Genomic DNA, 14,689 nt, shown 5'->3' on the forward strand with positions numbered 1-14,689 from the left:
CAGGGCTTAATCTACTTTGTTTTGGAAATGAAGATGCACTTCTCTTAAAAAAGCCAAAGAAATTTGTAACAGCATGTGGTATCCAATTCAAAGAGAAAATACATATGACAATGCTAACGCCAATGGGCTGGTTTCAATCATTGCAAAAGAATTACAATACAGAACCAACTTTAGAGAACGCAAATGTGGAGAGACATGACTATTTTTGTATAGTAACAATTCTATTTTGAAAGCAGGCACTTCACCCCATGAATTTACTGGAACAAAGATTGTAATCCAATAGGTCCTAAGAAGTCCTACCAAAAAGCCGATGCACTTAAGCAGTATGTCTTTTCACTCTGTATCTGTTTGCTCTTATTTTACACAATTTAACCAGCAGAGCCATCCAGTCTTGAAAGCCGATCGAGGGCTCGTGTGAAAATGGGGAAGGCTGCTAATTCAAGCACACGTAAGTAAGCAGGAATATGAACGGAGGAAAGAATAACTATCGAAACAAACAAATAACTAAAGCGCAGTGCAAACAAATGAACTTGATAAAGGGGCAGCTTCCAGTGTTGTGTATCAGGGAAGAACAGCCCAGGTTAATAACGGTCGTTTTGCGCTGGCCGTGCTAGTGCATGCCTTTCATCTTCGCCCTCGGCAGACAGATCTCAAGGCCAGCCTTGTCTGCATAGTGAGTTCCAGGACAGCCAAGGATATAGGGAGACTCTATCTCAAAAGCTAATACTACTAACAATAAATCATTTTGTGCATTTGTATATATGTTTGTATATACATGTATATGTGTGTGTGTGTGTAATATAGAGAAAAATTAAAGTGTGTTTCATATATTGTTAGAGAACTGGACTGTCTGAATGATTCCTTGCCCTGTCAAGCTAGCCAGTTCTTATTAAATGAGTCAGGGTTAGTTTCAAACCAGTAACTTTGAATAATAAGATATGCTGTGCAGAATTCACAATAATGATATAAACTTTAAACCTGTGTCCTGAAGGGAGGCTAATTAACAAAAACAAGTGACTAACGTTTTTTTCCAAAACACAAAGAATGACATACAAAGATACCAGTCAATTTTTCTTTTACAGTTGAGTTCATTAAGAGTCCTAGAAACAGCAGCACACAAACACCGACTTAGTATTTCAAATATATGGCAATCATATTTTTTAACCGAGTAATTTTAGCAAGTTCTTAGCAAAGCACTGAGTGCACATACAAGAATGCTAAGCAGCAAACCAGGCAACGAACAGCTCATGCATGCGACCGACAGAAAAGCGCTCGGCCTCTGCAGTCTACTTACTCTTAGTTAGACACAGTTCTAGCAAGCTTGGCAATCTGGTTTCTCGGTCCGCAGCGGATTAGAAGCAGCAAATTAGGGGCCTACGGCGGCAGAAGCAGGCATACAACATGGCGGCAAAAGTGACAGCTGATTATAGGGGAAGATAGAGAAACTGCGAAAAGAACAGACACAACTCAAAAGGCAAGCAGTATGAAATTATGCAGCAAAGGAGCGCTTGACGTCATATGTCTCGGTTGTCCCTGAGAGAGAACGTGTTTATTCTCCACTAGAGGGACTGATATTCTCTAAGAGGCTAAGCTATTTCCCGTACATGCTGGAATTAAGGGACAGAAGTAGAGAGTAAGTCCCACTGGCGGCTGTTACATTCAAGGACTAGATGGGTTTGCGTTCATTCCCTGAGAGATGGAAGGACTCAAGTTAGTCACCTGCTGACGAGGACACTGGAGGTCAGGCACCAGGCATTTTGCCGTCTTATCTCCTACAGTTCTTGGACTTTTGTTTTCTAATCTAAGCAAAAAGTACACAGATATGTCCCCATAAACAGACCGGGGCGTGGGGTGGGGGAATCAATCCTAATGCTTTTTCTGGCTGTTCAAGCACTGTATTGACTTTGGTCAACACACTTTGTCTCAGGTATTTGGTTCTTGTATCCTTGCACTATTTTGGTACAAAAGCAATATGCTACGACTAAACCAACCTGTGACACCCCACCCCCACCCCCGCCCGCCCATGTTATTTCTATTCATTTAGCAACATGAAACATAATTCATGTTTTACATGGGAAGAAAATAGTACGCCCCCCCCCGTGTTATTTCTATTCATTTAGCAACATGAAACATGATTCATGTTTTACATGGGAAGAAAATAGAAGAGTGAAAATGAAATCTAGTGTCACTTCTATTCAAGGCTTGGTCAAGTTGTAGCTCTTTAAATGTATCAGAAGTAGACTTCTCTTATTAACCTCCAAGCATCCTGTCTTTCATTATAGGAGTTAGGATATTACTATTTTTAATAAACTGAGCTATCCATTTATAACCAGACCTTCTTACTTCTTCATCCTCAAAAGCATCACTACTTCCATAGTTTCTAAGAAATCAATAATAACACTTAGCAAATCAGGGAATTTGAGTTTTCCTGAGGAAACTCTGAACACATTGAGGCTGGCAGTACTCGCATTTTTTTTTTTTTTTTTAGTGAAAGACCTGGGATGCAAACTCCAGGCTCTTTCTGCAGTAGAGCCCAACACCTGCTCTTTTCTTTTTCTTTTCCTCCAGACGCAGGTCCTCATTGGGTATCTCTGGTTATCCTGGAGCATGCTCAGCTGGCATCTAGCCTCTCACTTGCAGTGGTGCTCCTGACTGCACACCTGGAGGGCTGGCATTTCACACGTATGAGTCACGCCATGCTCCGAAACACCCTTGTCAATCTGTCTTAAGCATGTCTTTTTCCTGAATGCTTATCATCAGCTCCTAATGAGATAGATTCAGATGCGGTGACTATAATTAGTTTTAACAAAGACTTTATATATAAAGTTAGATAACATACATGGCTTGGGAAAAAAAAAAGCAGAAGGTTGCAAATGAAAGATTAGCCAAGAGTATGGCCCTGGCCCTGCTGCCACACCAGGGCCTTACAGAAGCAGAGAAAGAGGCATTGAGGCTTGGTAGGTGACGACAGGTCACTGGCTGCCCCAACTTTCCCATCTGCAGATACATAAAGGGTAAAAATGCTGTTTTCACGAGTGGCCTAAATAACATGCATTTTTCCTCTGAGTTCTAGGTTAATCCTGGTAAAAAATAAACAAACCCTGGCAATATCTAAGAGCTGTTAGACTACTACTCCAACAGTTCCCAACAGATTGGTCATGCTATAAAGTTTAGAAAATACAATTATATAAGTTTTTTGCCAAAAATGTTTTTTCCCAGAGTTCCCTTCTGGATATGGAAGGACGGCTATTAAACCAGTCAGGAGGAAGTGAGGTAGCCTTAGGAGCACACGTGTAAGGGCAGGCATTGCATCTCCCATCAGTCTGTCACATCCAAAGGGCCTCATGCTAAAAAGTAAAATGCTATGCAGAGGATCTAAGACTTTACTGAAGTCTAAGACATAACCAGTACCTAGGTCTCTTTCCAAAATAACTAATAATTACAGACAGATGGCTTATATGACTTAGGGATCCACTAAGAACTACAGAGAGCGTGGCTTAAAGTCCGCGCTGACTCAGGGATCCACTGAGAACTACCGAGGGCGTGGCTTAACGTCCGCGCTGTGACTCAGGGATCCACTAAGAACTACAGAGAGCGTGGCTTAAAGTCCGCGCTATGACTCAGGGATCCACTGAGAACTACAGAGAGCGTGGCTTAAAGTCCGCGCTATGACTCAGGGATCCACTAAGAACTACAGAGAGCGTGGCTTAAAGTCCGCGCTATGACTCAGGGATCCACTAAGAACTACAGAGGGTGTGGCTTAACGTCCGCGCTGTGACTCAGGGATCCACTAAGACAGCCAGGGGACACCAACTTAGGATAGTGTAAGAGAAACTTAGTCAAAATTTCACAGCGAAAACAGCGCTTTATGTTGGGCATGTCTAAATGATGAAAGAAATATAAAAAGAACATCACTTAAAGTCCAAATGTCCTTAATCACGACTTCAACACGCAGTTTTCATGAAACAAAGTAAGAGCTCTCAGCTTGGGAGACTGGGGATTCCAGATGCAACCTTGTATTTCAGAATTTGGAAGTATCAGCTCAGAGAGCATAAAACTGATAAAACAGTATGAACAGATTCCTGTTAAATTGATACGACTGAACCAAAATAGACTAAAAGAATTAAAAATGACTAAACTCTAATTTTTCCTGTGTTATAAATTAGGAGAACTCTTAACAAAATTTCCTTAATAACTTCTAAATCTAGGAAAAACTGGAGTTGGCAAACAACAATTTAAGTAAATGTCAAACCATGTTCTTTAGGAATACAGAAGTCAGTTACAAACCCTTTTCCTTGGAATGCAGCTATTTCCATGTCTACCTTAAGGTTACTGCTCCCGACAAGTTAATATGGCCAAGCCAGAAAAAGGCAAAAGTACTAGCTGTACAGAGTCGCTTCAGAGGAAGTAGATTTTCCTCCAGATAAAAAAGTTGCTCAAACAACACTTGAGACTAAGTCAGTTCCCTCACTAAGGGCAGGAAGTTACAGGGAGTCCCACACTCTCCTCCTGGAACTGCAGCATAAGTCAGTGTTTTCTTACGTTCCCCCCAAATCACGTCTATAAACTCCCTAAGTGCACAGTAGTAACAGGTTTCAGAAAGAGAATAATCCTGAAAATATCACTGAAAACACAATTTGAGCACAAAGCAGATGAGACTGGTCTGTGGGAGGCATCTCAAGACGTATTCACAAGGAAATACAGAGGGACGAGGATACTTCTCGAAATGCTGATGTGTTTCCTGAGTCTTAGTAAGATAGGCCGGGCTGGAGAACAGCACCGTGACCCACCTACAGCAGAGGCACAGCTGTCTCTGAGTAAAGTGACATAGAACACTGTCTGCAGGGTTGGGGACGTGGCCTTTGATGTAGAGACACCACCCGGACATCTGAGCGGCAGGAGGAGTGAATAGAAATAAACTTAGAAGGGTGCTTTTAAAACAGTCCACTATTTTCCATTTAAAGTTTGCACGGCCCCTTGAAACAGACACATATATGAACAAGGAAACAGGAAACATACTACAGCCCAGATACTCTCAAAACTACTTTTAAGTTCCAAACCCCAGCACGCATCAATTGAATTCATTACATATTTTTATTTAGAACCTGTATCTCTGTCTTAAGAGTGGTATAAACACAATACGGACAACGTATTAGCACGGCCGCTGCAGTTACACACTGCCAGGACACAGTAGAAAGGGCTCATTCTAATTGTTTATGCTCCGCAAGAGAATATCCTAGTTACCTATGGCAGCAAATTTTGGCAAAAAAAAAAAAAAAGATAAATTCATTTCTTATTAAAAGTACTTAAAGAATTGCCAAGATTATCAGTTTTGCCACACACAAAACAGTTTATTAAAAAACTGCCCTTACCTTTCTCTCCTGTTCCTAAAAGATTGGCCTATACAGGTATCTATTAATTTCAGGTCAGGTTTTCAAATCAGTATTCACCCTGTAATTTCACGTCTTAGCTTTATGTAGAGTAAACACACACTCATTTTCCTTTCCAGTCTTGAAGCTAAAACACTTTTATAAAAAGAACAATCAAAAAAAAAAAAAAAAAAGGAAGAAGAAGAAATCACTTCATTTTGGCTTTTATTTTTCTTCTACCTCATTTTCACTTCCTTCATCTATTAGTTCTTCCTCCTCATCACCAAAAGTCTGTTCCTGCATGGTGGTGAAGGACAGAGATCTGGCAGCCACTTCTGCAGCCAGGCCAGCAGTGAAGGTGAATTCTGGTGACAGCTGTAGTCGAGCCAGCCTCTGCTTAATGGAGGGCTGTGGGGAGTCCCTGGGGGTTGGAGGGGCAGCGGCCCCGGAGGCGGTGGCGTTGGTGGTCGCTTGAGGAGACTCAGGCTCACTGTCACACTGGTAGCATGTTCTTTCTTCAGCTCCTTGGAGGAGGGCTTCGTTTGCAGAGGTGTCTTGAGTTTCACCCTCTGCAGGGCTACCACACACATACTCAGTCCTGTTTCTCTCAGGGTCACTGGTGGAGGGTTTACTATTTTCCTCGGCAGTATCGTTACTATCGGCCTTTTCTGTATCTGAATTCATGGGTGTTTCAGAATTACTTACAGATTCCACTGGGTCTACAGGAGACAAGGATTTCAACACAGCTTCAAAGAACAAAAAGAAAAAAAAAAGGAAAAAGATAACTAAAGACCCAATGACTTTTAAACTCCCAGTAGCTTTTTAAAAAAAGGAACAACAAATAAATAAATAAAAGCTCAACAAAACTTCCTAGTAAAATAAATGTAACTTTGTAAATATGGGGAGTTTTATGAGACAGAATACCTAAGAAATTAAATGAGATGGGGGCTCGCTGAAGAGTTAGTAGTTCAAAGGCAGTGTTCTCAAAGCATGGTCCTTGAATCGGCAGAACCAGCTGCCCCCTAGGAAGCTGCTGGAAACATCCTGGAGTCTGATCATAGCTAGAGAACTGGACACTGGGGCCGGGGGCAGGATGCTTACAAGCCATCCCACTCAACTCTGATGCTCATTAAAGTTTGGGGACGACTGTCATTAAAGGAATACACTGTGGCTTTCACCACAAAGATAAAAGGCCTGATATGACCCAGATAAGGTTATCTTTGTCATATATATATATTTACAAGGCATGAAACATACAATTCATCTTACTTGCCAGTCGCCTAACAGAACCTGAATAGAAGTAAAGCATACTTCTACAGTTTGTAATGCTACAGATAACACAAATGAACTAATCTCTGCATTCAACTACCAGACAAAGTATAACACATAAATAGAATACAGATAGATCCATACAGCAGAAGTTGTCCTTGCAAGAAAAATGAGGTTTTAGTTAGCCCCTCTTGGTGTTAGTAGGCAGTGGGTTGCTTGCTGGGCAGTCTCTCCTCCCAGCATGAAGGGTTAGTACAATACAATAGACTACGAAGCATGACCGAAGGAAAAAAGTGCGTCTTGAAGGTCTGGCGTATATTTAAAAGGCATTTTTGTAAAACGTGTCCTTTTCCAAGAACCATCCCTATGCTGCAGTAACTCCACTAGGGAAGCGGCAACAACAGAAACATGGCACAGCAGGTTCCAGGGTAGGCTTTCCCTCGCTAACTCCATTCGGACTTTACCCCTGTAGGCAGAGATGAAAACAACTCTGGAAGACATACTAGAAATTTTCATGGGAAAGCATTTTTTTTTCTTTCTGGCATCAGTAGATCTTTACTTACTTTCACAAACTATAGAGCATTACTGCCTTTTCAAATGAAAATGGAATCAAAAGCATGTTCTTAAAAATGAGTCCCATTTCTCTCATTTGCCCATAATGTCAATAGGTAATTTTATAGCTAAATAATATGAACACTGCACAATAGGATGCAAGCTTATAGACAATGCGATTTTCAGCATTTCTGTACATTCTTGCTAATAAATCTGCTAAGTTTTAACAAGCATCCCATGCTACAAGTGTTCGAGATCATTGCTAATTACGGGAGGAGCAGCATTTAGAAGGGAAGCATCAGATGACAGCAGGCTACAATGTAAGCCTCTGGGGAGCAGATTTCTTTCTTTCTTTCTTTTTTTTTTTTGTTTGTTTGTTGATCTGTGTGCCACATACAGCAGTAAACAGTGTCAGGGACCTAACAGGTAGTCAGTAACTACTTGTGGAGTCACAATTTGCTGAGTGAATGCTGCTGGAGAATAAAAGCTAGAAAAAAGAGTAATTTAGAGACAAAAACAAAACAAAACAAACCACCCGAACACAGAAACTGATCGTGTCTTAAAAAACCATAGCACCAATCTTTAGTTCACGCACAGGCTAATCACAGAAGCCTACTGCTGCCTCTGGGAGGGTCACCATGACTCTGCTGTGCTGCTCAAGCCCTCCTTTACAGCCCAGCTGCAGGGCTCTCCGGTGTGAAAGTCGATGGTGGCAGGAAAGGCCGGGCAGCAGAGGCCTCACAGCGGAAACAATGCTGGGGAGGACAGCTGGGTAGTGAAGATGGAGTTCTTGGTCAGAGACCGGCGTACACTGTCTCCAAGAATATAAACAGCATGTTTGTGGGACTAATCTAATTCAATAAATGTAAGCTGAGGAAGGCATCTCCATTAGAAATCCTGGGAAATACAAGTGGGCACGATGGGCTCTCATGCTGGAAAGGCTAGGATTAAAAGATGGACCACTGAAGGTTTAAGACAGGAGGCCATCACTAACGAATGAGCTGTCTGGGTTTGAACAAGGTCTGGGATAGCTTGCAAGATAGCTCAGGGGAGGGAAAGGGAGCGAGGTGGGAGCCAGCTAAGGGGCTACTGTAATGGACACGCATAATCTAGTAGGGATCTGGGTTCTAAAGGGAAACAGCAAAGAAAGGCGAAACCAAAGAGACCGTGCTGGAGAGAAAGGTGAGGGTTCCCAAGAGAAGACAGGAGAGCCCAAGGAGCTCTCCAGACTAGATGATCAATACACTTCTAGCGAGAAAGGGAAGGCATCAGGCAACTGGATGAGTCCATAAACATACTCTAAAACGGGATGGGAGGCCCATGTTCGGTATCAGCTTAACTGAGAATGAAGTATGTTGACACTGCCAACTACCAAATTTCTCTTCATTCCTTCTCTTGCCCCCCATGAAGTATGATCGAAGAGAAGAGAGCGAGGATAACGTAAAGAAGGGTAAGGCCAGCCAACAACACCCAAACGTGACTGTGGAGTCAGTGTGCACAGGAACACCTCCTCGGCTTCCATCAAGCTAAGTTACATGAGCCGGCCAAGTGGCCCTGGTCCTTATGCATTTTTTTTTTTTTAGCATTAAACAGTTATTACTGTTGAGTTTTATTGAAGTACTTTAAATAGAGAACTGAGCTTAGAACCTCAAGTTTATTCCTTTCTTTCGCCTGTCCTTCCCTTCTCCCCGAAAGGGTCTGGTTATGTAGCTAGGTAGCGCAGCCTTGCTGTGCAGCCCCAGCTGGCCTCAAGCTCAGGGCCCGCCTCGCCTCAACCACCATGCTGAACTACAGCGCCACCACGGCCAGCTTGATGTGTTCAACTTGCTGTCCACTCTGAAAGAAATCTATCAAAGAATTAAATAACTGGCGAAAGAGTGTGACTTCACAGCCCCAGTGTGATTCTATGGCATTCTTTTATTGATCAAATTGATTCTGCTTCTATATGAAAATGCTATACTGACTGGTGGGGTTCTATAGGTAAAACGGCACTCATGGTTCAAAAAGCAAAGACCCCTGTCACCGAGGGAACCTGGACTCTGAAGTCGGAGCTTACCGTGGTCACTAAAGAGCAGCTGCTTCCATTTTTGCCTTTCTGCCTCTGAAGCCTTAAATCCCAGCACGGATTTTAACTCCTGCAGCACCCTCTTGGACTCCTCCTGCTCGCGCTTCTGTCTCTCTCTGTCTTCTTGAGACAAGAAATACAAATCGTCCTTTCGGAACTCGCTTTCTATGTCCATGCCATCCACGTAAGCTTCTAGTTCCTGAAAATGGACCAAAGACAGAGACCGTCAGCAGACAGCTCTCTGACAGGATCCATCACTCGCAGCTGCGCAGTGGAAGGACTTTCTCCTGGGACAGTCACTGTGACAGCTGAGGAGGATGGAAGGCAACAAACGTGTCTACTGATAAATTAAGATCTTCAAAGCGCTGAACAGTGGGTATGAAAGAGTTCTAGATAGGAAAGTTTAACACCATTAATGGCTGCGTCCTACTCTGAGTCAGTGAATCAAGTTCAAGGCACCAAGAGCAAATATTTTGACATAAATTTGCATTGCACTGTACTCTTAACCTCATAAGTCCAGCAACTTATCTGACGTGATCCATGTCACCTAAAATCAAAGTAGGCAAATTGTATATGGACCTCCTCTTGAGGGGAAGCCAGCACCGTTCACCCTTACCTGCTCCTCAGGGATGGGGTCTCTGTCCTCAATGTGGAGGGTAGGCCGCACGAAGGGTGCTGCGGTGCAGTGTGGGTTTTCACACGTTACTTCAGGCTTGCCTTTACAAAGAGAATGGGTGGGAGGGCAGGATAAAGAAGAGAAACAGGCCATCAGAAACAAATGAGTGAACATTAATGACATGACATCCTTGACACTGACACCTTGCTGGTTTTATAGCCCAACTTTTCTTTTCCTGATTGTTTTGTTTTGAGGCAGTGTCTTTTTAGGAGCCTAGGCTGGTCTTAAGTCAACCTCATAAGTATTATATTTTTGATGTGTATTACTATATCTGGCTCCCAAAGTGGTCAGGTTAAAACTTTTTATTTGCAAAACTTAAAGACACCTAAGTTAACATTAATAGCCATATATTTACCACTGGCGTTAAGTTAAACTCTTGGAGGAAGTGGTCATAGTATCTGTCACATGCTAATGACAAATACTCCATCCTCACAAAATAAACACAAAGATCACTGGGCATGGTGATGCACACCTTTAATCTCAGCACTTGGGAGGCTGAGGCAGACTGATCTCTGAATGTGAGGCCAGCTTGGTCTACAGAATGAGTTGCAGGACAGCCAGAGTTACAGAGAAACCCTGTCTCAAAAAACAAACAAAAATTAATGACATTAGGAACAATTTTAATGATTTTTATTTTCCCATTATTTTAACTCAGAATTGAAAACTAGGGTCACAAGTAAATATTTTCACATGCTCACTCAGCTGAGTTTACCTTCTATTACTTGAATGTCAATTTGGTATTTAATCACATGATTAGATTTTGCATGAAACAAAACAAAATATCCAAAAGATGTAAACCTAGCACTGAGGAGGCTGAAGCAGAAGTTCAAGACCAACTGTCTCAAAACGCTACCCAAAGGTTTATCCATCCAGACTTACACCTTTCAAAAGTAACACTGGTCTCTATTTAGGAAATGTTAACTGGAGAGCCATCTTCAAGCAAGACAGCCGCTGACTAAAACTAAGGTAAATTACAGCAGTAGGGAGCATTAAAAGAGACAGGATCTCTTATTATTTTGATTTTTGTGTGCTAGGCACTGAACCCAGGAGCTCAAGGGAATTAGGCAAGTGCTCTGGTACATAGTTACCTTAAGCCCCAAGTCTAGGAACATGAAGTTTTGATAGTTCTTAGCCAAACATGCAAATATGATATTACTGAATCTTATGGTATATGTATTAATAGTGGGTAAACTTCTGACAAGAAAAGTTTATTTATAAAATCTGAAAGCATTTCATCATAAAACACTGTGAAATAGTATAAAGGAAGGCTAAAGGAAAATAAAGACAATGGCAACCAAATAACGTATGTTTGGGAGGTAGACATATAAAATTATGGGCAACCAGTGAAATTTGAGTAGGTACTGTGGATTAGATGGCAATATTGTATCAGTATTAAATTCTTTCATTTTGACAGTATCTTGCATATTAGGGAAAATACCCAATTTGCAAAATTACAAAAAGAAATATTTAGGGACAATGGGTGTAGTGGTTTTGAATAGGACTGGTCCCCATAGGTTCATGCGTTTGAATGCTTGGCCACAGGTAGCACTAGTAGGAGGAAGTATGCTCTTGTTGGAGGAAGTTATGTCACTGTGGAGGCAGGCTTTGGGGTCTTATATGCTCAAGCTATGCCCAGTGTGGCACACAGTCTCCTGTTGCAGGCGGAGCAAGAGGTAGAACTCTCAGCTCCTCTAGCTCCACGTCTGCCTGCGCGCTGCTGAGCGCTTCCCGCTATGAGGTTAAAGGACTAAACCTCTGAAATGTGAGTAAGCATCAATTAAATGTGTTCCTTTATAAGAGTTGTTGTGGTCATGCTGTCTTGTCACAGCAATAAAACCAAACTAAGATAGTGGGAATTAATGTCTGCAACTTACTCTCAAATAGTTTAGAGTAACAGCATCACTTTATTTATCTGTATACGTTATGCACGTACGTACAGAGACAAGACAAATGTGGTAGAATTTACACAATTAGACAATCTAGATGAAGGATATTTTAAAACTTTTTTTTGCAATATTTTATGAGTCTGAAGTGACTTCTAACTAAAAAAATATATTTTATGTGTATGGGTACTTTGCTTGCATGTATGTCTGCACACGATTTGCGTGCCTGGTGCCCATGTTGCCTGAGGAGGGCATAGGATCCCTGGATGGAGTTACAGGTGGTTGTGAGCCATCAAGTAGGTGCTGGGAACCAAACCTGTATTCTCCAGAAAGGCAATCAAGTCTATTAGCTGCTGCGCCACCTCTCCAGTTTCTAAAATGACTTTTAAATGAAATATCAAAATCTAGCTAATAAAACGTTCAAACATTTAAAGTTTTATAGCCATGGGAAACTGTGTACAAAAACTAACAATAGGATAGTTATTCATCACCTACCTAATGATGTGAAGACAGTTTTCATGTAGTAGCTAAGTCATTAATAGTCTACTTTTCAGAGTGTGCTCAAGAAGCACTGAATGGCATGTACTATTTTATTTTTATTTTTAGTGTACAGCCTTTACATGGTAAGCACATATTCTACCACTGAATGAGGTCCCTGCTAAAGATGTATCCTTTTGTTTGTTTTGGTTTTTTCGAAACAGGGTTTCTCTGGGTAGCCTTGGCTGTCCTGGACTCACTTTGTAGACCAGGCTGGCCTTGAACTCACAGCAATTTGCCTGCCTCTGCCTCCTGAGGCTGGGATTAAAGATGAGCACCACCACCGCCCGGCACATCTTTTTTTTTTTTTTTTTTTTTTTTTTTTTAAAGACAGGGTTTCTCTATGTAGCCTTGGCTGGCCTAGACTTGTTTTGTAGACCAAGCTGGCCTCAAACTCACAGAGATTCTCCTGCCTCTGCTTTCCTAGTGCTGAGATTAATGTTGTGCAGCAACACACCTGGCTTAAATCAGTTCTTTTTCTTTACTTTTTTTTTTTTTTTTTTTTTTTGGTTTCAGGTTTTTGTTTTTTAAGACAGGGTTTTTCTGTGTAGCCTTGGCTGTCTTGGACTCTCTTTGTAGACCGGGCTGGCCTCGAACTCACAGTGCTCTGCCTGCCTCTGCCTCCCTGAGTGCTGGCATTACAGGTGTGTGCCACTGCACTCGGCTTAAACCAGTTCCTTTACTACTTGACCTGTAAGAGTTTCTGGAAGTTCTGATAGTAGAACATACTACGAGCATTTCTCCATTTCAGTTTTTATAAAAGGAGATGGGATGCACATACAAATCATCATATGTTTTATATTCAAGCAGAGTTGAGACTTAGAATTCAGTGCCAATTGCACAACTCTTATTTTTAATAAAGCACTAAGAACTTTTATGAACCCAGTTCCACCATGTCAACAGGCAGGCCACAGAACAGAATCCCAGCAGGACGGAACAAGCATGGTTGATAAGCGTATGCTGTAAGTAATCCAGAGGTACCTTTTTTATCTGTGTTCCTTCGTAGCAGTTTATCCACCTGAGAAATGGCTTCTTCCCAGCAACTGTTGCTGGCCTGAACGTGGGGCTCAATCAGTTTTAATTTCTGCTCTAGTATCGGATAAGCCTCTGATAGCAGCTCTTGTGTCTCTTTAGTACAAACGAGCTTTTCAAGTTCATCTTCAAGAATTATTACTCTGTGCAACACATAAAATCAGTAATAGGTTCACAAAATATAAAATGGAGATTTTTTTTTTTTATCATTTAAGAGGAGTATTGTAAGAAATGAAGCCTATAAAATTAAAACAGTTCTTGAGACAAATGGTGGTAATAGTTGTTCAACATTGTTATGTATTTGCTACCACTGAACTGTACACTTAAAAATGATCAAGTGGGGCAAGAGATGTATCTCAGAGCTGAAGCATTTAGTTAAGCAATCTAAATCAGCCAATTGAAACAAATGAAACTTTATAGGGAGTATTATGTAATTCATTCACCAATATTTCTTACATATATACTAGGTAACTTATTGTCTCTTCCTTCTTTTGTTTATTTTTGTTTGTTTGTTTGTTTGTTTTTGGTTTTTGAGACAGTCCTGGTACTCACTCTGTAGGCAAGAGTGGACTTGAACTCACTGCCTGCCTCTGCCTCCCAAGGGCCGAGATTAAAGGCATGCACTGAAAAACTTCTGATCTAAAAGATAAATTAAGCCATCTCCTGCTTTATGGCTCAGTGGTTAAGAGCACTGGCTGCTCTTGCAGAAGTTCTGAGTTCAATTCCCAGCAACCACATGGTGGCTCATAATCTATAATGAGATCTGGTGTCATGGTGTCCTCTTCTGGCATGCAAGTGCATGTGCAGATAGAGCACTCGTATGTGTGTGGGTGTGTGTATACACACACCCACACACACCCACACATGTATATATTACATAAAAACTAGCAACCAGGAAAATTATATATATATATTTTATACACACACACACACATGTATATATTACATAAAAACTAGCAACCAGGAAAATTATATATATATTTCAATATTATAAAAATATTTAAATTGTTTCCACACACAGTCCTGTAGGGAGACACTGAGGATGAGAAGAACAAATGGGTGAAGGGACAAAAGCAGAAATCAAAAAGGTTTCAAAATATGAAGCAGAACAAATTTTTAGGCAGTGCTTTTTAAGGCAGTAAGAACCATGATAGCGAGTGGGCGGAGTCTTACTGTCCAGCACTTGGGAGGCCGCAGCCATAGGATCGTGAGCTCGAGGGTAACTCAGGGTGCACAGAGAGCTCCCATCTCACACCAACAGCCAAGCACCCCACCCACTCACTGGGGAGGAAGGAAGGTGTTCTAC

The 14,689-nt window shown here is 41.5% G+C and overlaps 2 protein-coding genes across 9 annotated transcripts in view; one reads left to right on the top strand and one right to left on the bottom strand.

Moving 5' to 3' along the window:
- The window catches only part of LOC311604446 (uncharacterized protein), a 97,336-nt gene extending 88,101 nt beyond the window's left edge, over nucleotides 1-9,235 (top strand). For 3 of the 5 annotated variants that reach the window (XR_014781497.1, XR_014781498.1, XR_014781499.1), the window contains exon 18: nucleotides 4-1,996. The gene's annotated coding sequence lies outside the window, so the exon portion shown is untranslated. Of the gene's footprint in view, nucleotides 1-3; nucleotides 1,997-7,864 lie in introns of those variants that run through there. The other 2 variants (XR_014781495.1, XR_014781496.1) reach the window with 2 other exon arrangements.
- Nucleotides 5,580-14,689, bottom strand: part of VEZT (vezatin, adherens junctions transmembrane protein) — a 61,724-nt gene continuing 52,614 nt past the window's right edge. For 3 of the 4 annotated variants that reach the window (XM_084794394.1, XM_084794395.1, XM_084794393.1), the window contains exons 9-12: nucleotides 13,333-13,526; nucleotides 9,872-9,972; nucleotides 9,247-9,454; nucleotides 5,580-6,115 (exon numbers count right to left, since the gene is read on the bottom strand). In XM_084794394.1, coding sequence (XP_084650520.1) covers nucleotides 5,595-6,115; nucleotides 9,247-9,454; nucleotides 9,872-9,972; nucleotides 13,333-13,526 — 1,024 coding nt within the window. In that variant the 3' untranslated portion in view covers nucleotides 5,580-5,594. The other variant, XM_084794396.1, reaches the window with a different exon arrangement.

This window comes from Acomys minous (genome assembly GCF_964271855.1).
Source record: "Acomys minous genome assembly, chromosome: 9".
Classification (NCBI taxonomy): Eukaryota; Metazoa; Chordata; class Mammalia; order Rodentia; family Muridae; genus Acomys; species Acomys minous.